General features: G+C 48.3%; 8 protein-coding genes across 8 annotated transcripts; 5 read left to right on the plus strand and 3 right to left on the minus strand.

Annotated features, from left to right (window-relative positions):
• Positions 1 to 116: 116 nt before the first annotated feature.
• On the minus strand, positions 117 to 2,591 carry BJ212DRAFT_447975 (uncharacterized protein). The gene is made up of 5 exons (XM_041343221.1): positions 2,157 to 2,591; positions 1,963 to 2,098; positions 1,060 to 1,903; positions 513 to 1,004; positions 117 to 457 (listed from the first exon to the last, which is right to left on the minus strand). The coding sequence occupies exons 1-5, from the start codon at positions 2,539 to 2,541 to the stop codon at positions 287 to 289; spliced, it is 2,028 nt and encodes a 675-aa protein (XP_041190545.1). The 5' UTR covers positions 2,542 to 2,591; the 3' UTR covers positions 117 to 286.
• A 2,883-nt stretch (positions 2,592 to 5,474) lies between these two features.
• On the minus strand, positions 5,475 to 8,162 carry BJ212DRAFT_1448109 (uncharacterized protein; the record flags this gene model as incomplete). Its single annotated transcript, XM_041338495.1, has 14 exons — positions 5,475 to 6,002; positions 6,064 to 6,177; positions 6,237 to 6,298; positions 6,355 to 6,410; positions 6,546 to 6,670; positions 6,745 to 6,828; positions 7,062 to 7,179; positions 7,235 to 7,382; positions 7,437 to 7,506; positions 7,565 to 7,678; positions 7,730 to 7,758; positions 7,816 to 7,903; positions 7,954 to 8,023; positions 8,077 to 8,162. The coding sequence occupies 14 exons, from the start codon at positions 8,160 to 8,162 to the stop codon at positions 5,475 to 5,477; spliced, it is 1,692 nt and encodes a 563-aa protein (XP_041190546.1).
• Positions 8,163 to 8,541: 379 nt separating this feature from the next.
• On the minus strand, positions 8,542 to 10,491 carry BJ212DRAFT_1448110 (uncharacterized protein; the record flags this gene model as incomplete). The annotated part of the gene is made up of 2 exons (XM_041338496.1): positions 8,542 to 8,809; positions 8,840 to 10,491. The coding sequence occupies 2 exons, from the start codon at positions 10,489 to 10,491 to the stop codon at positions 8,542 to 8,544; spliced, it is 1,920 nt and encodes a 639-aa protein (XP_041190547.1).
• An 803-nt stretch (positions 10,492 to 11,294) lies between these two features.
• Positions 11,295 to 13,028, plus strand: BJ212DRAFT_1448111 (APG6-domain-containing protein; the record flags this gene model as incomplete). Its single annotated transcript, XM_041338497.1, has 6 exons — positions 11,295 to 11,333; positions 11,386 to 12,179; positions 12,229 to 12,436; positions 12,483 to 12,571; positions 12,623 to 12,835; positions 12,890 to 13,028. 6 exons carry the CDS (start codon positions 11,295 to 11,297, stop codon positions 13,026 to 13,028), a joined length of 1,482 nt encoding a protein of 493 aa, XP_041190548.1.
• A 570-nt stretch (positions 13,029 to 13,598) lies between these two features.
• BJ212DRAFT_1448112 (glutamate-cysteine ligase-domain-containing protein) lies at positions 13,599 to 16,334 on the plus strand (the record flags this gene model as incomplete). Its single annotated transcript, XM_041338498.1, has 14 exons — positions 13,599 to 13,748; positions 13,795 to 13,922; positions 13,980 to 14,099; positions 14,162 to 14,338; positions 14,396 to 14,535; positions 14,590 to 14,744; positions 14,798 to 14,914; positions 14,968 to 15,112; positions 15,164 to 15,276; positions 15,326 to 15,523; positions 15,573 to 15,845; positions 15,897 to 15,998; positions 16,082 to 16,191; positions 16,247 to 16,334. The coding sequence occupies 14 exons, from the start codon at positions 13,599 to 13,601 to the stop codon at positions 16,332 to 16,334; spliced, it is 2,016 nt and encodes a 671-aa protein (XP_041190549.1).
• Positions 16,335 to 16,588: 254 nt separating this feature from the next.
• On the plus strand, positions 16,589 to 17,140 carry BJ212DRAFT_1301430 (uncharacterized protein; the record flags this gene model as incomplete). Its single annotated transcript, XM_041333125.1, has 1 exon — positions 16,589 to 17,140. One exon carries the CDS (start codon positions 16,589 to 16,591, stop codon positions 17,138 to 17,140), a length of 552 nt encoding a protein of 183 aa, XP_041190550.1.
• A 285-nt stretch (positions 17,141 to 17,425) lies between these two features.
• On the plus strand, positions 17,426 to 18,080 carry BJ212DRAFT_1276363 (epsilon subunit of F1F0-ATP synthase N-terminal domain-containing protein; the record flags this gene model as incomplete). Its single annotated transcript, XM_041331276.1, has 4 exons — positions 17,426 to 17,548; positions 17,606 to 17,759; positions 17,812 to 17,900; positions 17,952 to 18,080. 4 exons carry the CDS (start codon positions 17,426 to 17,428, stop codon positions 18,078 to 18,080), a joined length of 495 nt encoding a protein of 164 aa, XP_041190551.1.
• Positions 18,081 to 19,513: 1,433 nt separating this feature from the next.
• On the plus strand, positions 19,514 to 22,210 carry BJ212DRAFT_1276580 (uncharacterized protein; the record flags this gene model as incomplete). Its single annotated transcript, XM_041331288.1, is given in 16 exon segments — positions 19,514 to 19,708; positions 19,757 to 19,866; positions 19,916 to 19,960; positions 20,013 to 20,245; positions 20,295 to 20,489; positions 20,507 to 20,810; positions 20,861 to 20,897; positions 20,950 to 21,049; positions 21,107 to 21,194; positions 21,248 to 21,375; positions 21,479 to 21,517; positions 21,575 to 21,591; positions 21,644 to 21,805; positions 21,856 to 22,002; positions 22,053 to 22,099; positions 22,147 to 22,210. 16 exon segments carry the CDS (start codon positions 19,514 to 19,516, stop codon positions 22,208 to 22,210), a joined length of 1,911 nt encoding a protein of 636 aa, XP_041190552.1.
• Positions 22,211 to 22,593: the final 383 nt, after the last annotated feature.

Here is a 22,593-nt window from a genome sequence, read left to right on the forward strand (position 1 = left end):
TAACATTATGTATACCATCATTTAGTAGCGTAGCATGTATTTGCACCTCAATAGATCTAACTCAGAAAACAAATGCAATTGTGTTACATCATGTGAAGATCGAGCAAGAGCGTCAACGTCTGCTTGTCTCAACATTGGGTCTCCGACTCGCTCCCAAACAAACGGTTCATGAACACAAAGGAATTTTTATGGCACCACGTACATCATCATTTAGTGTACCATCTAAGGCTATGTGGACCCAAATCATCTGACGAATGTGATGCAGTATATTCAATCATGCTGCATACTATGAAGGTCGAGTAGGTTCGAGCGCCTCAATGTCAGCTTGCATCAAAATAAGATCGCTCCTAACAATATCGATCTCTTCCTGCTGTTTGCCGGCAAGCTCTCGCAGCCCTTCATACGCTGCTATAGGAACAACTGCGACATTTTTCTCGATCCCTCGCTCCAGAGTCACCTGTCAAACAAACTCATAAGTCCAGTCCACGCAAAAAAAACCTCTCAATGCTCACCTTCAGATCTCTCTTCAGCCCCTCCCCAACCCTATCAGCATCCTCCACCCATTTTCTCTTTGCTCGCTCCCATTTCCTCACCGCCCACCTTATACTGGCAACAGCAATGAGCGCACCAGCACCTAACGCGGTACCTGCTTCAGAACCCGCGCCAACGCTCAAAGCGCTCTCTCCGAATGCAAGCCACCATCCTACACCAGTACCGACAAACATACCGCCAAACGCGCCCAACACTGAGTTCTGCGCATCACGGTGTAAACGCGTGGTGGTGTATTTTGTCAGCTGAGTACGGCGTGCTTGAATAGGGCGGGTGAGGGCATCTGGGGTGAGTGCGTATGTAGGGGAGTGTGTCAGTTGACGGAGGTGGTTGTCAAGGATAGGGGATTGGAAAGCGGGGGATGAGGATGAAGATGCGAGTTTGGCGAGTTGGGAAAAGGTGGATGATGTTAGGGACGCCTGGGTAGAGGCAAGACGACCCGTTTGCAGGATGAGCTGTAGGTTATCAGTTTTACAACAACAAAAATACATTTATGCGATGTGTGTATACCTGATTTTCAAGTTCCCTACACCAGTGCTTATACAGCGCGGAACTCACCAAAGAATCTATCTCATCAACGCGCCATATCATCTTCAGCCAGGTCAACGACTCCAATAATGCTTTCATCTCTTTCGAGCCGCGAAGCAGAGCTTCGTCTATTCCAGACTCTACAAGCACCTCCCTGTCTGTTCTCGCGCGGATTTCCTCGACTTGCGATTGCAGCTCGCTTGCGCCTGTAAAGACGTGGTCTATCGCTACGCGTGCTTGGGATACTGATCGAGCGCTAGCATATAACGCGCCCTGCATTTGTATCACAGCACTCCGGGTGCGGATAGCCAACAGCGACGACGACGACGACGCTGTGCGACCCGAGTCCTTCAACCCAAGCATCCCCGCCAGAACATCACCAAGAAGCGATATCCTCGACCCCGTAAAATCGTCCTGGTATCTCTGAATAGCAGCAGGAGATGAAGGATCCGATTTAAGAGCAGAAACAGCTTCCAGTGCACGAATAGGGTCCACAGCAAGAATTTTTCCGGGCGTGCAATTTGCAGCTGCCAGTTCCTTGGAAATGTAATCTATCGCATGTCCGGATGCGCTAGAAACAGTGAGGACGAGTATTGTGTTCGGTCTTTGAAGAATGTATTGGGCGTTGGAGATGAGCGTGGGTAGTGGGGTTGTTAGTGGATTGCAGAGGAGGATTAGTACGTCTCCTTTGAGGAGCATTTTTGGGAGGGAAGGATGGGAGGAAAGATATGGGATTTCGGTAAGTTGGACGGGGAAGGGGTACTGTTGGAGCCAGGATGCAGGGATGGTAAGGGTGCCGTTGATGAGGGAGGTTGATGACCTATGACTATTCAAAACATCTATTAAGCATCCTGCATCGACATCGAACATAAAACATGGACACACTTAATTGTAAGGTAGGCAGGCTGGTTTTTCCACCGGTTTCGTAGGATATCGCTGTAAGCGTCATCAGTCGTAAACGGGTTTTCAAGGAGAGCTGTGATGAGCTCATGAGAGCCGGCCCACTGGTCAGCTCCGCATACTGTAAAGAGGTAACTTCGTCGGATACATGAACATAAAAAGTTGGACGGAGGACTCACCGATTACGCGAGCACTCGGATGCACTTCTAACGGGGAACATAAATCTGCGTCGACCTCGCTCAAAAGTTCACTCCAGAGTTGGGAGGACTGTATTCCTCCGTCAGTGGTAGATCCCGGTAGTGCGCGAGGTAGAAACTCTAAGATTCTGTGCAAGAGAGATGAAACCTCGTGTCTACTTGAAGACGCCTTTTTCCCTAGAGAATCGTTGGAGGTTTGAGGGCTACTGCTATATGCTCGGGTGCAGCTGCCGGCGTTCCGCCGCCGGCCAGTAACAAATGACCTGGATTGTTTTGCGTCATGCAAGACAGAGAGCTTAATGCTGAGATTCCTTCGCGAGTGGATTGCACGAAAAACATGGCGGCGAGCGACTAGACATGATGGCATTGAGTGAGACCTTCTATTGTGGGCCAGGTCGCGGAGGCACTAGCACTGAGATGGCCCAAGTCAAATGCACGTGACTCATGCGAAGGACACGCGCGCAAAATCTTCTGCCAGCAACAGTAAGGCATCTGTTTCCCTCCACTCTCGCTATCACATACTTAGCACGAGATTCAAATACTCAGTTTCAGATATACCACATTGTCAGGTTACCAACCGCTACGACGATCATGAACAGTCTATATCGCATCGTGAATTCAGGATATATGTTTATCCCCGTGGTTTGATTATGAGCAGCTGCGGACCGCGGTACTACAGCACCTTCCAGTGCTTTATCATTTTCAATAAATCAAAACAGCAACAAATATTATCCCTTCAGGCTCGTCTGGGCCGTACAAGCGCTGGATAGTGCTATATCTTGCACGAATGCTTGTCTACCAGGTTCGCAAGCTCGCTCACATCCATCCTCGAATACCATGACTCCAATCTTAAATGATCTCAGTTTGTGGTCCTTCATCAGTTCGTATCGTCTATGCAGCTATTTTATAGGTTCGTGAATGTCTAGTCGGCTGACGTCGCGGTCTACCCTGAACTATAGTTTCGTGATTGCCGCCTCCGCTGGGGTGATAAACGATTGGGGTGAGCACTGAGCAACGTAGTTCGAAAAATCGGAGATACTCTTACGATATTTTTAGCACTGACTTCTGGACGAGAGGTACGTTTATGTCGTATCATGACCGGGGCAAGAATCTCACTAAACATGGGTCCATAGGTTGAGCTGGTCTGGGTGAGCAGAGTGCCGCACTAGAAGAGCAACTTGGAAGTATAATCAATTCGCAACAGAGGCAACACTGGTCCCTCATAACCGTTTTGTTTCTCAGTGTATGTAGCTTGTGTTGTCGTTGTTTGTTGACGAGGCCGTACTGACATGAGCATATCCTAGGTGCGCTACCTTGGAATTTTATATGTTGTGTGAGTTTGGTCGACTAAGTAATTGATGCTGTGCTCATGTCTCACAACCAGCCTCATGGTGCTGTGTATGCCTTCCATACATCGCGTTTGCTTCCTCTGACCGGCTGTATACAGTGTCTGTTCCGACGATCTCAACGACAAATGCAGTGAGCATTCCACAACGGTTTGTGCTATTCCCGTCTAATCACCTGCACTCCCATGTAGGGGTGAGTGAGATCCTTAACCATCTTGCTGGTTCAATCTAAATGATTACCACAGCTGTGAGTTGGTTTTGAGTGTTTGACCCCCTGAGGCTGACCACTAACATTACTGGATTTGTTAGGTTTTATTATGTACGTCGCAGTGGATTGGATCGGCATCATCGTAACTGTAGTGCTAGGCGGCGGGCGAATACCTCTGTGATCTCCAGCTAACTGAAACATTATTCAAGTGATCATGGTCGCTCGGTTACACGCCATGTATCAGCGATCCAGACAGGTACTGATACCTCTCGTCGTATTCTTCGTTTCTGCCACCATTTTCATCCGAGTGAGCAACGCTATAACAACGGGAGATGTTTCAGTGGGTATGTTTAATTGTGACTCAAAGAGTTCAGTGGATCAGGCTCATGAACAAATACCAGGGGAGGTTGTTATCTCCGGCACTTATCAGTGCGTAAGTGATTTTGAGGGAGATTTTTTACTTCTGGATTTCGTACCTTGGATACTCGGCACTGTATGGGAGGTCTTCATACTGTTTCTCGCAACCTGTATTGCCGTAAAACACTTCCGTGAACTGCGACAACATTCTGCGGGAGGGATCATCGGTGACTGCTTCACAGTGTTCATTAAAACTCACGTGTTTTACTTCGCGAGGTGAGCTCATCGGTGAATGTGGGTCCCTTTGTCTGCTGACGTCCTAGGCGTGATAGCGTTGTTGGTCTTTCATGCCTCGGCCTTGGTTCTTTTTTGCGCAGACTTCGGTATGCCGATCTGTCACCGACTTCTGCATACGACCACGGTTCATCATTTCTATAGGATACATATTCCCTGAGAATTCAGATTTCTTGCAATATTCCGATCTGTGCAGATGTTTGTGCTAGGACCGCGCCTGGCCCTTGGCGTTCGAGAATATCGTGCCAAGCTCGTGGCCAACTCCGATACAGCAGCCGGCATGACTTCAATTGCTTTCCAGGAGCACGTGCGTGTGTCAACCAACAGCAGTCTGTAACGGGAGATGCTCGATGTGATCAACACTTGTGAGAGGGGGCGGGAGAATTTGTTTTTGTTCGATGTTTCGTTTTGGTATTTATTCATGTGATTCTGTATATTTAAAAGAGAAATGGGTCTGGAGAAACAATATTTTTTGTATTAGTGCTCAGCGCTCATCCACACTTGCACTAAGTGGTACTACCCCCTCCAGCGCAATCGGCACCTGGGCCAGAGATGTCGGCAGTCACGCTTGATGCGAAAGCGGCAGTAGTTGGTGTTATTTCAATTGCTTTCCAGGAACGCCTGCATCATATATCAAACACCAGTGGCACTGTAGCAGTAGTGTGTAGCGGGGATGCTCAGTGTGATCCACACTCGCCGAATGCTCTGCAAGGAACGGGAAATTTTGTTTTCGGTTCGAAGTTTCATTGTGGTACTTATGAGTATCATTAGTCTCCCGTATGTAGACCAAACAGAAGCAAGATGGTCGTTGGATCTTTTAATCACCTCGAACTGGCAATCATGCATAAGTCGTGAGGCATACATTGTTCTGCTCAAGCCTAGCTCGAGTCAAGAAGACGCGCCCGTTCTTTGGCACTCGTCCCTTCACCTATCAGTATAAACCCCACATAACACCGGGCCAAACATCCTAACGCGGCGGACTATGATATACTGCAACTGTACCGGGTCGCCAGTTTTGCCAATCAATATAATTTATTCTGCACATTGGTAGATACATATGTGAGACCGAGAACACTCTGGCGAACGTGGAATCGATCAATGTTTCCGCTTCCGTTTCCCCTTCGCACTACTTGGCCAAGAAAGCGCAAGATCCTTCGGTTTCTTCGCAGTGCTTTGTGCCTCAGTCTGAGCTTCCATGATGACATTTCTGCTCAAACAGAAATCAATATGTGCATTCAGCCCTTTGTTGTCCGTCTCCAACAGCTTCCCGCATATAGGGCAGTCCTGATGCCGAACACGATCCCCTTGTCTGGCGCTCATTGGCTTTGACGTGGTTGCCGAGAATGATGAATCACTTGGCCTAGTCCGTGAGGGCCCCGGGGCTGACACCGGTGGTCGTGTTCGTCGTTCATGGGGTGGAGGGTTTGAATCATGAAGGATATCAGTCTGCTCCTCATCATCGGGAGCATCGAAACCTCGCCCTTCTGCATTTTCTTCTTCTTCATAGAACCCCGGCATCGATTCATGATCTTCCCTAGCGTCGTCTTCCTCGTCGTTGCAATCTTCCGCGTTGCTAGCAAGTCTCAGTCTCTTTCTTGGCGACGAATTTGCGGGTTCAAAGAACTGGGACAATCCAGAATCTTTTTGTCGTCATTGTTGACTAATGAGATATAATAAAACATACCCGCTTAATGCCTCCTGCCGGTTCTGGTGCATGCAGGTCTTTCAACTTGGTGACTCGCAAGCCAATTAGTCGGAGTGTGAGGGGCAACTCAGGGAGTAATAATTCCTTCCCGATCTGATGTACCTCGACAGTGAGACCTGCAGATAGACGGGAGTTCTTGGTCCTTCACTTACTGTAAAAAGGTCTTCCTTCTTCGAACTGACCCAACGGTCAAATGACTTTGCTCGCGTAAAGACTGCGAGACGTGAGCAAGAAATGATATACCCAGATACTGCGCAAACTAGGGCTTACCTTGGAATGTGTCCAACTTAAACTTAAGTGTCACCGTTTTCCCAGTCCAGCCCCCTCTGACCATAGTCAGTCTCCAAGTTCCCCCGCCACCTCCTCCAATTTTCTCAAGATCTGTATCTTGTTACTTAATGCGTGAAAGGTCCTAAATAGTTGTTGAAGCGTGACACTGACAAGAGCGACACAACACTTGCCTTTCTGCACCAATGCTTTTCTTCTCCTCTCGTTGAATGGGTTGTACAACATTGGATGCGATGCCGAGATATGTTCTCAATAGGAATACCAGGCCAAACTGCTTGTCCATTAATTGCAGTAGTCGCTCTATGCTTGAAGATATCACCACATGTCTATGCGAAATCAGTGTATATTTAATGCAGCATTGTGAGCACTGACCTTAATGCCTAGAGCCTCAAGAAGTCGCTCGTTGACACGTCCTACCCCTGGCACCTTGCGGATTGAGAGATCAGTGCATGAAAGCTTTGATAGAAGTGCAGTCGAACGGCAGATGATATTGTACCATTCGGCTTATTCTATAGCAGAAGTCAGCGCTGACACTAATTTTCGAGACGTTCTTAAAACCTTGTCTGAACATATCTAGACAGCACAAAAGTTCAATCAGGGACAAAACCAAGTAAAGTTTCTTAAACAACCTTTGCTAGCATCTGAGGATCGTAAGCTACGGCTTCATTGAAAAGAAAAGACAAACACACCTTGTTCGGAGCAATCCCAGCGCTCACTGTCAATAATGTCTCCCTGAAGACAGTGTCACGAATTTCTTGTACACAGGTATCCGCATCTACCATGTGTTCCTCGCAATATTTCGTGATGCTGAGCAAACAGACGATTAGTGCCGACACACTCACATATAGCTAGCATGACACACTTCAAGTACCCTTCATCGCATCCGGCCGCGAGCATAGTAGGATCGTATCTCTCAAAAATGACCATGATTTTATCAGACATTTCTGAATAACGTTCGAAATTAGATCTCAGGAGAATGAGGTCAGGGCAGAGCTTCTTGGCGACGAATGCTAAAAAGACTCCAGTAAGAATGATGCAATGAAATACAGCAAACGTAGACGGACTCGCCATCCCGGAGCGCACACCGAATTTACGCGCCTCGTAGGAAGCAGTGGAGACCACCCCGCCTCCAACCTAAGGAAACGTAGTTCACAATACAGCATCAATATGACATTGCAAGCTCACGGCAAACTGGCTTCCCCTGCAGCGATGGGTCATCAAGTAGCTCAACGCTGCAGTAGAATGCGTCCATGTCAACATGTACCACAGTTTGACTTAAATCGCGCTGTGACTCGAGTTCTTCGAGCTATAATCTGGCTTGTCTTAATGCGCTCCCTGGGTTGTAATTGCTGCTCACGAGGTGATCAATGTTTCTCTCAATTGGACCTGGTAAAGCATCGTGATCGAATCCAACTTTGACTTAAGGTAAACTAATTAACGCACGTATATCGACGCCCTGTAGGGCTTCGTCACGTTGCTTCAGGATTTTGGCAATACGTTCCGATAATTCCTTATCTTTGCGTTTCTCATTCTATATATCTTTCTGAGTGATATGGTGGGTGGCTCGAATGATGGTCTTGCCTCGTAGAACTTGGAGCCCTTGGAAGCCTCGGCAATGATGCGATTGACTGCAGTCTGATCATGAGCGAGGCTGCAAGCTGTCAAACGTGTTCAAGGTACAAGTATTATTAGGAGGTGACAAACCCAGCTTTGGTAGAGGAGGGACCAGCCAATCGTTTGAGTAAACTAGCGGAGTCTTGAGAGGGTTCAGGAGGTTTTTCTGGCTCCATACCACGTTGGGTCAGGGGAACAAACGACCTCGCGTTCGCCGTGTGGTTCTGGTCTATGCCACTGTCACGGTGTTCTTGCCGTGTTCAATCGTGAACGTTCTGAACTTCGTGACTTTGCTGTAGTGGCTGTGTAACTCCTGAGAAGCGTTCAACAAACATCACATGCAAGTAATCGTGCTCAGCGCTCAGCGCTAGCACTCAGGATTGTTCCTTCGAAACTTCCTTGCTACCACTACTTATTACGACATGAAATCATAGATAGCCCGTTTGTAGCACCATAAAAACCCAATAAACGACCTAAATACTGCATGCCAACTTGAAGCCCGCTCCGATAACTTTTCCACTCATGATTTACAACAAAAGGAGTTACAATTCATACTCAGCTCTTTGCCCTCGCCCTTCTCATGATGACGCACGCGAGTGCAGTGTCCCAGTTTTGTGGTTGATTCGATTCCATTGTGGGTGTAGGAGGCGGGACGGGTGTGGGCGGACGGCTATACGTCGAAGAGCTCTGCTCTAATAAACCCATCGAAGTGTATGAAGTAGAGACGAAGAGCTTTAAGAAAGCAGATTCTTGCTGCTGGTTATCAGGGAAAGGGAAATTCAGAGGGGGGATACCACTGCCTGTGCAGCCTATGTCAAGATAGCTGCGCTTCCGCAGTGGGGGCATAGGGTACGATGGCTGAGGGTGGTAGAGTAACTGGATGTCAACTCCGTTGGAGTCCATATAGGCCAAATACGGCCAGAGATCTGTATCTGAGTGATTGTGAAGGACTACGGCGTAGCGTGCACCGTCATTATGCGATATTGCAGCCGTTCCATCAACCAACAGGTTTGGGCCAACCCGTCGTTGGGTGTGAGGGTCGACCCGGAAGATTTCCATGCCCAGTGATTCGTGGAATGGCTTGGCGGGATTGGTTCGGTGGAGGTGCATATGGAAGCGTGCAGCTTCGTTGAGGATGACACCAGATCTAGACCTATCTTTCTCGATGCGTATAAGCGGGTGGGCAGTGGAAGGAACGAGGTGATCAAGATTTTGGACCCGCACGTCTCGGGTGTGAACGCCAACCGACATATCCGCCTTAGCAGAAGTCTCGACTTGCACAATATTCAACCCCTCCTTCACAGGAATACCGTCCAACTCTGCTTCTGAATTCTTGCTGCGACCGAAGAGGCGCCTGAGAAGATAAGAGCATGTTCTCTTGACGTAAACTCGGAAAGGAGTGCGGCTGTTCCATCGAGTAATGCGCGCCCATGAACCACGACCCCCAGGTTTGCTCATACTCTTGCGCCTGGCGAGTGACCACGTAGGATGAACTTCATACACGCGGAAGCTGTCGAGTGACGGATTGATAGAGCCAAAGCGATTGTGCTCGTGAATGCTGAATTCGGTCCCCTCAACAACGCCATGCATGGCCCCCATTTCCAGACGGAGGCGGTCCTTTTCGCCGTTGACGGGAACAAGGGAGGCATCGGCAACGAAGGGGACACCATTCAAGAAAACTCGGTCTTTGCGTTGGCCAACGCAGATTGGGTGCTGCTGAATGTGAGTCAAGCCTTTTGCGAGGTGCTCTGATAAATCAGAAGATTTCATCTGATGAAGAGGGAGTGCGTCTTTCACGGTCAGAAGCTCTGAGGTGAATTTTCCTCCCTCCTTCCATTCCAGCGCCTTCTCTCCTGGCCGGCAGGCAGCAAGGAGGACGTGGCTCTGGCAGTCGTCCTGAAAAAAGCCGAATTCTCCTCTAAATCTCCGCCCGATGGCGCCTCGCCACAAGCCCAAGAATAGGTCTTCGGGCATGGCCTTTGATGTGGGCGTATAGCGGACGAAGCGGCGGTCTCTACTACTTGAGATAAGCTGTGCCTTCGGAAAACAGCAGTCAAGAACAAGGGTGATGTTATCACCTTTGATAAGGCTGAGCTCTGCTAGCATCGCGAAGAGTGAGCGGTCAGATATGCCTGCTACACGTCCTTCTGGTCCTTTCGTATCATGGTCGTAAGGACACAAGACCTGGACGCTACCAGGCTTGCCCTCGCACCAGTCTGATGGTGCGCGTAAGGTGCTTCCATGACCAGCGAAATATACAATCAACGCATCGCCTTTTGCAATGGCAGGATTGTTAACAAGATGACTCGTGAATGTGTCTTCAATACGGCGTTTCGTGGCTTCTTGGTTGACAAGAAGCGCGATGTTTTCTTTGGGTACTTGGAGGTCTTGCATGAGCCATTGTTTCATGCGCTGCGCATCATGGGCACACGCTTCGAGGTTCCAAATTTTTCCGGATTTGTAATCGTCGATACCAATTAACAAAGCGAATACACGAGAAGCCATCTAGGCACGATTAGGAGGTGAGTACCCTCTAAAATGGGGGGGTCGCTCACCTCTTGAAGAATTGACGATGCAGGGGAACCGAACTGTGGACAACATGTAACAGGAAACGATAGCTTAAGTACTTTTTACTCATAGTATATCACGCTAACGTGTCTTTGGAAGATGCGTGCAGCGCGTAAAACACGCGTTCGTTGACGCGGCAGAGGTACCGCTAAGCCAAAGAACGGGCATCAAACAGTGGCATGTGGAGTCGCATCAGCTTCGGATATGATCAGTGCGAAACGGAACATACCTGAATCTTGCCTGGCTCAGAACAAACATTTGTTCTCCATGTGCTGGAGCAATCTGAGTAGAAGGAGAAAGTGCCACTGGATCGGATCGGCTCCTGACAAACGACTGGCAAGATAAAACGACTACGGCGTCAGGAACTTTTATTCCGTCACGTTTGTGAAGATGAGGTGGAGAGACGCATGTTTGACGTAAACTCTTCGGCACAACGCATTTTTTCATTGAACTGACCACCGCAGCTGGTTCGAGGGCGTAAATTCTGCAAGTGAAATTCATGTAGGAAAGAGAGAGCATCAGCACGATCGTTTGTGCGCTTGACAATTGGTGGTCCGAAGCCATGGACCACAAAAATTACGTAATCCATTAGTCCACGGTCTGCACACCTTTGCGCAGTGACGTCTTCCTTCGCTGATAAGCTTTACGCTTCCCAAGTTTTCATTAACAGCTGGAGTTTGCCTGGACTGCTATAGACCAATAGAATCAATCACTTCACTTGGAACCGATCCATCATCACGATGAGCTACGTGTGCCAACAGTGTAAGGAGCCACTCCAGGTGACAATTTATCGTTCATTGAAATGCAAGGACCAGGACTGATGAGCATTAGCTTGACGCATCACTGGTAGATCTCGCACCCTCTGCGTATGACATGATCGTAGCATCTTTGCCTTCTGTGCCAGCCTCGCGTGCGCACTATGTGACAGACTCGGATGCCAAGAAAATTGCCCAACTCCCATCCCCATCTGCAAGCAAAGCAGCATGGCAGCAGGCCACACCCTCAGAAAACTCAAGGGCCTCGCCACCCCTTTCCACTCGAGCACAGGGGAAACAACCCCAGCGCAACTTCCCAGCACCGAATGAGTCATTTGTGCTCTTGCAAGAGAGCATGATACGCAGTATACCTTCTCCAGTTCCAGGAGCTGCAATGTCCAAGAAAGCTGCTCTTGGTAACCAAAAGAACTTCCCAGCTAAAAACACTAGTCCACTACCCGCTGCACACCAGCAACCTGAGCCAGACCATTCGAATCCAACACCTATCTCACACCACCTGCGCTCCACTATGAGGCTTTTTAATGTGCTTTCTACCCGGTCTGACATTGATCACCCTTTGTGTGCGGAATGTACACAAATCCTTCTTTTATCACTTCAAAGGCAGCTTGATGAGACAAAGAAAGAGCGTGACGGTTATATCGCATTCGAGAAGGAGGTTCGGAAGGAAAGAGAACGGGAGAGCTTGGATCTCAGTAGGCAGGATGCAGAGAAAAAGATCGAAAGACTCAAATACGACGAACGGGCAGCCATTGAACAATTACGCCTTGCTGACAGGGAGAGGGAACAACTTGATGAGGAGCTCGAATTGTTGGAGGCGGAGGAAAAAGCGCTGGAAGAAGAGGAGGCTGAGTAAGTTGGTTATTGGGCTCATCTGGTCGCAAATTAATTTCCGTTGTAGATTCTGGCGATCGCACAATGAGCACCTCCTAGTCTTGGCTGAACAAGCCTCACGTTTAGCGTCACTGCGTGCTGCATATGCTGCAGATTACGCCACGCTCGAGAAGCTTGAGCGCACAAATGTTTACAATGACGCGTTTTGCATTGGTCATGACGGTGTCTTTGGAACAATCAATGGCCTCAGGCTTGGGCGGGTTCCCGGAGTCCCAGTATGTTAGCCTTTGTCATAATGACCCGATTCCTGACAACGTGCAGGTTGAATGGCCCGAAATTAATGCAGCATGGGGTCAGACCCTTCTGTTGCTATATACGATTGCACGGAAGCTTGACTACACATTCGAGAAGCAAGTCAGAATTCGATATTGCCGTTTATACATACTGAGGGTCTTTTACAGCTACCGTTTGATCCCAATGGGCTCATTCTCGCGCATTGAAAGAACTGTAGGAGACAAAGCGACATACGAACTGTACGGGTCAGGGGACCTCCACCTGGGTCGCCTGCTACATAACCGTCGTTTTGATTTTGCTATGGTAGCATTCCTAGAATGCTTGAAGCAACTCATAGATTCCGTCAAGTCTCAGGATCCTACGGTTGAATTCCCCCATCAGTGCGTGAGCGTCTTCTATATTAATCCTACGCCACGCTGATCCTTCGAGGGCAGAATTGTCAAAGATAAGATAGGGGAAGCGTCTGTAAAACTTCAGTTCAGTCAGGAAGAGGCATGGACTCGAGCGCTTAGGCACGTTCTACTTGCGCTGAAGATTGTCTTGAAGTGGACAACCAATGGCGGCAACGGCTAAAGACAGTCCATTTTACATCATTTCCCTGTAACTGTATAACGTGCTCGCCCAGCTGGCAGGGATGTTTGCTAGCAGTGTGACTATCCTTCTTTTGGAGCGCTGCGATTCTCTGACCAGAATACTATGCTTCACACGATAATGTACACGTGAGGTATGGGCGTCTATTCACCCGCTTCTATGGCTTTCCTAAAAGGACGATCGGAGGACCAACCGATGTAGTCCAGATGGGCCATCATTGAGCGTTGAACCTTACTTACCGACATGCTGGCTCAAAGTGGTGGCATCAAGCTTTGAAGTCATTGCGTGATACATGCCATAACGATTACACGATGATAACGACCTTGAAACTCGTCAGCCCTATCCCTATTTGCCTTACAAATCGTTATCGGTGTGCATGTGATCCAATTCCAAATAAATATTCATATTCAGAGTATCATAGCCTTGCGACCATCCCGGATTCCAAATCCTGTGACTTTTGGTATTGTATTTGGACTCCGGAGCATCTTGTGTCCCCCGTATATCACGCAAGCCTGAAGGAGCTTGCACAAGCTTGTGCCCGCACAATACGCCATGGGCCTCCTGTATCTCGGAACACCCTTAACATGGGATGAAGCAAAGCAGCATGCGGACCACGTTCGAGAACATGGTATCACGCAATTTCTCCATACTTGGGATCGAGTTAAGGACCGATGGGGCGATGAGTTGCTCTGGGGAGACGAGGTAAATATTGCCAGTCCCAATTTTGCCTGCTTATGTATAATTAAAGGTGGAATACATGGTCGTTACCTTTGACGACGAGGAAAAAAATGCAAAGCTGTCTCTCCGCCAGACCGAGATCCTTGCAAAGCTCAGTCAGGTCGTAGGCGACCTCACCGACGATGATACACCCGCCCTGTGAGTAACGAGTAATTGGATCCTCAGGGAAAGCGCCGTAATAGAATTGTTCCTCAGCATGACCGTTCCGACTTTCCACCCAGAGTATGGAAGATACATGCTAGAGTCAACTCCTGGCTCTCCATACACGGGCTCTATCCCGGACTTGCTATCCGTCGAGACAAACATGCACTACAGGTAATGTCGCGCCTCAACTTCTGCGGGTATTCTGCCTGAAATTGAACCTTGGCTTTAACAAGACGTACACTCGCAAGAAAGCATCTGAAGGAAAATGAAATTCCATTCACCTTCACATCTTTCCCTCGCCTGGGAACGTATGACGTCTTCACTGAACCTTATTTCTCACCAGACGACGCCAAGTCTAGCCACAGCCTCTTTTTGCCAGAAGAGATCACGAACCCTCACGCACGTTTCCCGTCAGTGGCTGATCATATTGGCTGTACATGGGCGCAAAACTTATCTAAATTGTTTAGTACCCTAACGGCCAATATTCGCAGTAGACGAGGCTCCAAGGTCGCAATCAACCTTCCCATATTCATCGACGAAAGAACACCTCGACCATTTGTCGATCCCACTATACCATGGCAACGTTCGATATACCCAGAAGACCCGGGTAAGCGCAACCCTGTCCCATTTACTAAAACAGATTTAAACTGTCGGTGAACAGAGGCGAAGAACGGTGCGGCATTGATCGATCATATTTACATGGACGCAATGGGCTTCGGAATGGGATGTTGCTGTTTACAACTCACTTTCCAGAGTTGCAATGTAGATGAAGCAAGGCGTATGTATGACGCTCTTATCCCCGTTGGGCCAATTATGGTGCGTAGGTGCTCTAGCGAGGTAACCTTTAGGCGTATCAAGACGTTTTGCAGCTTGCCTTGACAGCAGCTAGTCCCGCATGGAGAGGTTATCTCGCTGATGTGGATTGCCGTTGGAATGTCATCGCTGGCAGCGTCGATGATCGCACACCAGAAGAGCGCGGTTTGAAAGTTGGTATCATTTCAGTGCCTTAATATTGGGGTTTCTGAAATGAATACCCTAGCCTTCGAAAGACAACCATATAATTCCCAAGTCCCGTTACGACAGCGTTGACCTCTACATCGCCAATGATTGGACCAACAAACCCGAATATAACGACGCACCTGTACCCTACAATAAAGGTATATTTCAACGTCTTCGTAATCACGGTGAGTAAGGGGCCTTCGTGACTTTATTGTGACTAATTCCATTGGACTTAGGCATAGATGAGGTGCTTGCCAAGCATATAGCACATTTATTCATTCGAGATCCTCTCGTTATTTTCTCTGAAACCATTAATCAAGATGACAGTACTAGCAGTGACCACTTCGAGGTGATATCGCTCTTCGTCCTACTTTTTGTTACCCTGAATGTCTTGGCAGAATATTCAATCCACAAACTGGCAGACTCTTAGATTCAAACCGCCCCCGCCAAACTCTTCCATCGGCTGGCGTGTAGAGTTTCGTAGCATGGAAGTGCAAATGACAGACTTTGAGAACGCTGCCTTTGCTGTCTTCATCGTCCTCCTTTCCCGTGCCATCCTAGCATTCAACCTTAATTTCTATATTCCTATTTCCAAGGTTCAAACGGATATTTCTTGCCAATCTCATTTGACTGATATTGCAGTAGGTTGACCAGAACATGGCCCGTGCGCAGAGGAGAGACGCAGCTCGTTCCGGCAAGTTTTATTTCCGGAAGGACGTTCTCCCCCCGGGACAGACTACTCTTACCATTAGTCCACTTTCGTGCTCTGGATCATGTTCGCCTGCGGAAGGTGCTCCAGCGAAGGAGAAACTACTTCGCAATTGTTTCGTCCCTGTTTCTCGACCATCGCATGTGGAAGATGGACCGATTGAAGATGAGTATGAGGAGATGACTGTGGAAGAGATTTTTGCTGGAAAAGTGATTATATATTCTTTGCCTGCATCCTTCAACAGTTGACATTTGTGTCAGGGATCCAAGTTCCCTGGTTTACTTGGCGTCGTCGAGGCTTACATCGACACCTTAGACGTTGATGAGGGAGACAGGCTACAAATAAGCAAATACCTCGACCTTGTCCGCAGACGCGCAATAGGCACGGAATTTTCTTTTCTTTTCTTTTTAGATGTATCCTTACATCAGTTTTAGGCTCTTTACAGACGCCCGCGACTTGGATTCGTAATTTCGTGCGCTCTCACTCAAACTACAATCGTGACTCTGTTGTGAGCCAGGAAATAAATTACGACCTTATGGTTGCTGTGGACGAGATGTAAGTGATTTACATGATGAATATATTGTAAGGTTCTCAAATCTTGTTACGACAGTGAGCGTGGCGTGCGACGCGTCCCAGAGCTGTTACCGGAGGATTACACGCCCACCAACGGCTACCATTCCAAGCCTAACAGCGCTTGACATGTGACGATATGTATTGTTTCTCTTGATGTGTTTTTGACAATCGTAGATCTAGAAATTGTTACAGTCCATATTACTGTCATTCCTGTAGAAGAGGGTACATACAAAAAAATCTGCTAGCCACAACCTCATTGGGATAATAGACTTGTCAGCATGAATTGGCCTCTTGGTCTCCTTTGTGCTCCCTTGTTTTCTCGTCCTTCTCCTTGTTATCTTCATCGTTATGGCCTCTGGTTCGTCGCTTGTGCCAAATCATGCTGCATCTTGTGGAGGAGGGATATACTATCGCTGAGAAGATCTGTAGCAACTCGCAAGACGGAGTACGACAACTGTGCGATAGGGAAGATGGTGAATGGGGCAAGCGGATGGATATCATCATGATCCATTGGAATTGCGTGATAGCTCCAATTTTGCAATTTCATTCCACGGTCGCCATGAACTACATCACGGCAGAAAGCAACGTCGGCATGAATCCCGAATGGAAGTATTTGTGGGAGAAAGGGAAGTTCGTGTATCCGTGCCTTCATATCGAAGATGAAAGGAACCCCTTCACCGTCAGAGCACCGATGAAATACACGGAGCGCGGGTTCAAGTTATATGCAGACCTTTTCAAATTTGGGCAGCATGAGTGCAAGACAAGCACACAATTTCCGCATGCTATGCGGACGACAGTGCATGATCGGATGTTCTATTGGAGCGTTAACACGGTGATGACCATAGGAATGACAACGGCGGCTTGTGCGGCATGCCGATCACGATATGATTCCTCGGAGGTCGCGAATGTCAGCAGAGAAGTGACAGGGTGACATTGAGTTATATTTTGGTTGCGGCGTGATATAGAACAAGATTGATAACGAACAAAGACATGTAAGAATAGCAGCTTGATTTGGTGAACAAAAATGGTCTTGAGCAAAGACTAGCATAGACTGCCCGGCATGAGAAGACATACAGTATGATACAGAGGTAGGCATGCCTGCAGGTCAACCGAAGTCATGTGACATCGGTTCACGTGACCGTGAAGCGGCTTTATCCGACCAAAGAACGTCGTTCCTCACTTCATCTTTCGGTCACGTCCACAAAATACTTTGATCATGTCTGCCTTGCGTCTGCTCTCCTCTGCCGCCCGACGTGCCCCATCAACGCTCGCACAGCAGCGACGAGGATACGCTGAAGTAGCTGACAAAATTAGCCTTTCCTTGGTCCTTCCTCACCAGGTGCGTCCGCTGTAACTCCTTCCATTTACTCGGAATTGAACCCAGAATATTGCGAAGGCTATCTTCACCTCTACAGATGTTGTCCAGGTGAACCTTGCTGCTGCAACCGGTGACATGGGTATTCTGGCAAACCACGTTCCCTCCATCGAGGCTCTGCGTCCTGGTATGATCGAAGTCATCGAGTCGGGAAACGCTTCTAAGAAGTGGTTTGGTGTGTTGAAAAATTTGATATTATTCTCCAAATGATATTAATGCAGCATTAGCGTCCGGTGGTTTCGCAACTGTACACCCCGGTAACAAACTCACCATTAACGTCGTTGAGGCTGCGCCACTGGAGTTATTCTCCTCCGAAGTAAGTTCCGTTCTTACACGCGTCACCGTACTCTTAAATTTATCCTCTCAGGCTGTTCGTGCAAACCTACAGGAGGCATTGAAGGTCGCTACAGGGAACGGATCCGAGGAGGACAAAATGGAAGCACGGATAGAGGCTGATGTGTATGAAGCCCTGCAACATGCTTTGGGGTCGAAGTAAATTCGTGATCCTAGTCGCCGACCGTACTGTTAGAGTATTACTTATTCCAGCCTTGATAACTCTCTTACTTTTGCGTGTCTTTGAGTTTCATTGTGTTGCGGCTTCTTCACGTTTGAAAGTCCGGATATTTCCGCGGCTCCACTCTAGCGAGAGCGTAATGTGTGAGGGTACCTGGGTAGTATGCGTGCCGCTTTCCCTTCAAGGATTCCCTTCTGCGAAACCAGGCGCAGTGGACTTATTGAAGGCAGTGCAGGACGTGCCCCATGGAGCTGCCAGTTAGCTTGCATGATACGTCTTTGCTTGATCATGAACCTCTGCTATCTTACTGCTTTCTATATTCCCAGCCTTCGACTCGTGGTGAAAGCAAAGTCATTATCAATAACTTCGTGGGGGAGATGCGAGACAATGTATGTCTTGCGCACCAGTATAAATATAATATGCTAAATCTAACAACTTGGACACACCAGCCACGAGCCCTTGCCGCAGTTCGAGCATGGCTCCGTTTGGCATTTTGTGACGAGACAGAAATCCTAGGACTCTCTGCCAATGACCCAAAGACGCTGGCCATCTTCTTTGAATTTTATCGTCTGTTACAGGCAAAAGACCACGCAGCGGAGTACCTTTCACAGAAGAGACACGAACTCTTGAGGAGTCGCGCCACGCAAGGCACACGATCGGGCCGCGGCGGGCACAGCGCAAAGGCGCGTGGTCGTAAAGTTAATGGCAGCCGCAGTAGTGGTAGCGGTAGCGGTCAGGGTCAAGGTCAGAATCGTGATCGAGGCTGTGGTCGGCGTCGTGATCGCGGCCGCAGCAGTGGTCAGGAGCGTTCAAGCTTGACACCTTTGACAATCACCGAAGCACCACAAGAGCATTCCCGCACATCTGAGGCGCCTGAGTCTAATGAGGCTCCCGACGGTAAACGCATCCGCGGCAGTTCGGGCAACATTTCTTCGATTGACCTGCCTATTTTCCCGCAATTACCTAGTCAGGAGGATTATCTAGATGATGCACCTTCATCGCCCGTCCGTCAATCACCAGGCGCAATCCACTTAGGATTGGCTAGTAGCCCGCTGAGCGATGTTGACAGCATTATCTATGCAGGACAAGGTACACAAGTCCTTGCTAATGACAACCTGCCCCAGCCCCAAAACCACGATCGGGAGGATAGCAGCCTACAATCTAACGATTCAGATCACTTTGTAGCGCAATCTCCCAATTTTATGGTTGCAGGTGTACCTCCTCCATCTACACGACGGCCTCTTCGCCCCTTGCCACGCAAAGTGTCGTCAAAGTATATTCCACCAAGGCATGGACAACAGATCACCTGTGCCCAACCGTCGAGACAAGTCCTTGATCAGGAAGGCGTCGATCGCCTACTGACGGATATTGGTAGGAACGCCTCATTAATGCACTCCCAGACAGTTTCAGTGCATATGGAGGACTGGGCTCGCGATGACGATCAGGATGACGTCGCGGATGTCGATGAGATTGCGAACGAATTCGATACACCTTCAACTAACGATGCTTTACCCCAGCTGTCCAGCTGTAAGGAGGTGGCGGATGTCAGTGCGCCAACAATTAAACAACAGAGACCTCCTTTACCGGTAAAGCCGCCAATTTGGGCCGAGGTACGCATAACATTGTGCGATCATACGGCACTCATAACTGGCATGTAGTCTCGCCAAGAAGTCTGTGAATCATTCGACTACTTTCGAAGCTACCAGAGTGGTGTTTATTCTTTGAAGGATATTGTTAAAGGCTATCTTTTGGGCGGTTCACCCGCAAGGTATGTTCTTCCATCAAAAGGCGAGATGTCGCTAAATAAATGAGGTCAGCCGTGATATCTTTCATTGTGGGGGAAGATTGATTATTTCCCATGGGTTAGTCTATGTCACATCATTTCCACAAGTTGTCTGATTTGTGGCCATACAGTGGCGGTAAAGCTGAGAGCATCCTCGATTACCGGGTTGGTGCTGCTCGGTTTCAACAGGCTCAGGATCAAGAAGCCACAGACAAATCCGTCCGTGCTCTACTAAAGAGCTACACAGACAAACGACCTTTGGTTCTTCTAGCTGATGAGAAGTACGCTCTATTCCCTTTTGATCTTGGTGCGTCGGGCTGCACGTATGTCGTCCTTGGATTATATTGGATATCTCATGCATGGGGTATGACACATCCAACTCGCATTTCTGAGTCGCTGAGCTCTCGCTGTAGCCGAGTATCAACCCGCATCCAATGGCTGCGGGAGGGTTGTCCGCTGGAAGTTTGCTTTCCAGTGGTGCGAAGGACAAGGCAGTCCGTGGTGGACATCATTCAAGAGCGATGATGTGGATATGCTTCACGATCCAGTCAGAGGTGGGTTACTGATATTCTCCCATTCGATATTTCTCACCCTTGAGCAGATTGTCGGTCTGCTTCCAGACAAGATCCATCGCTGCCAAATGCCGTCGCCAACGTGACGTGCAACAAATGTTCTCAGAAGAGTCCTATTGTTTACTCTCAGGGATGGATGTGTCTGAACCCTTCCTGCACTTCCTTTTGGAGTCTAGGAGGACGAGAATTGGAACAACTTGATTATGACACTGCATTTTTACGTCCAATTGCAATGGTATTTACCAATCTTCCAGAGCTTCGCCCTGCGAAGCTCATTGAACCGATGGATTCCATCACTACTTCGTATGCATTTAGCAAGGGTTGGCACTGCGAAAAGTGCGGGCGCCTTTCGAGTCGGTAAGCGTCGCTTCGCGGATATACTGTGCCACCCTCACGCAAGTTTGAAGTTTCAAATGGGAACATTGGGAATGTTCTAATTGTCATGTACGTGTCGTTCCCTCTTATTATGTGGCTTCCCTTGAGGTATTTCCCATAGTCGATTCACAAAGTTCCCGGAAGACTGCGGACAGCAAAAGAATTTTGGCACCAGCGACCATCAGTAGAGTATCTACACTCGCATGTTGGAAAACAATCAGGTTTGCGGCGCCATATCATTCACTGACACTTCTCCCTCACCTGCATGCGACTCGCAGGGATCGTCGCTCGTCGACCAGAGCCATTCGAATTGGGCGATGGCGGAGGATTCACACATTACCTCACCTTCATTCTCCCTCATGAAAGGTAAGAGTCACACTAGTATGGTGCGCCGTCATCCTGATGAGGAAGTCGTGCAGAGGAAGGATCCATCTCATATTGGGCACTCCATTGGCAAATAAACAGGCGGACGAGATATTTCGACAGTATCAGGAGCAAGCCAACGAAGGAGAACTGCTTCTTAGAAGATACCCACTCAGGCTTGTGGGTAGCTTCCTTTTATTTACAAGGTCTTTCTGAAATCCATCCAGAAAAAACGTACGAAATGAAGATTTTAGAACTATGCCAGTATTACTCAAACTGTGTCGCAGTTCGTGGAACTTTCCTTACTAATTATTTTTCTCAAAATTGTGAGTGTATATATTTTGTTGACTATAGATTCTCGTGCTGAGCATTTTGGCATGCAGCGGGCGAACCATACCAGGTCATTACATCCTGCATCTGCTTTAATGACGAAATGCTCAAGGATGAAACAGTATGTTGGTGGAACAGGAAATACCGTACCTTTCGATAAGGCACCATCATCTGTGTGTGGTGCCCTCGCCTTGATCAAAGAGAGATCTCGTCTCGCTCTTCAAAAAGATATACCATTTAACGAGATCCTCAGCGCTGCATATATGGAAAAACAAAAGATGTCTGTAAGTCCCAGTAAATAATTGCCTCGTAGTCTTGCATTGACGTATCTTAGTTCCACAGTGATAGTGAACACGGGCTAGGTCCTGTCGTAGCTTCCCTTTCACTAGGATCTGCGGCGTTCATGCATTTTCGTGCCCGTGCTACATCAAAGGAGCCAAAACATTCATCGTCAAACGTGCTGACTTTGATCCTCCGACACGTAAGTCGTGTTCACAAAAGTGCAGTTGTCCTAGACCTGAAAATTCTCAGGGAGACGTACTGATCATGGAAGGCGGTGGTGTCCAACAGTATTATGAGTAAGTCTCAAGTTATATGGGGGCAATCGTATCTGAAAGTGTTTCAGGCACACTGTCATACCCATGAATTTTCGCATTGCTGCTACTGCTCGTTTCATTGGAACTGCATGATAAGTGCCGCATGTAACAAGCGAAATTTACTTTCTCGATTTGAAATGCTATGTTCTCGTTCTACAATATTGTTTTGCTACCCGCTCTCCTTTGTCGTTCTCGATAATTCCATTTAATATACTGAGTCGCATTTCATCCAGTGTGCGACCATATCGTGTGCTTCACAAGCCAATGGGTCTATCAGTTGCATATCTCCGAGGATTGACGGGCGTGGCGAATGTCGTCGATTGCTGCTGCAATTTAAACAGCACGCAATATACACATTTCGCTCGTCATCAACTCTACTTTTCCGTGATTTGCATAACCATGACGCAAACGCCTCCTTGTCGAGCCTTACGATGCGATTGGTCTCCTGTCAACGACCCTCCACGACCAGCAACAAC

Source organism: Suillus subaureus (genome assembly GCF_016647635.1).
Source record: "Suillus subaureus strain MN1 chromosome Unknown BJ212scaffold_26, whole genome shotgun sequence".
NCBI lineage: Eukaryota > Fungi > Basidiomycota > Agaricomycetes > Boletales > Suillaceae > Suillus > Suillus subaureus.

Bases quoted from the DNA above. Each gene is read 5' to 3' on its own strand.
- BJ212DRAFT_447975 (XM_041343221.1), bottom strand. From the start codon at position 2,541: ATGCCATCATGTCTAGTCGCTCGCCGCCATGTTTTTCGTGCAATCCAC. The intron at 2,099-2,156 runs GTGAGTCCTCCG...ACCTCTTTACAG, and splicing joins TCCGAGTGCTCGCGTAATCG to TATGCGGAGCTGACCAGTGG. The intron at 458-512 runs GTGAGCATTGAG...TTTGTTTGACAG, and splicing joins GGCTGAAGAGAGATCTGAAG to GTGACTCTGGAGCGAGGGAT.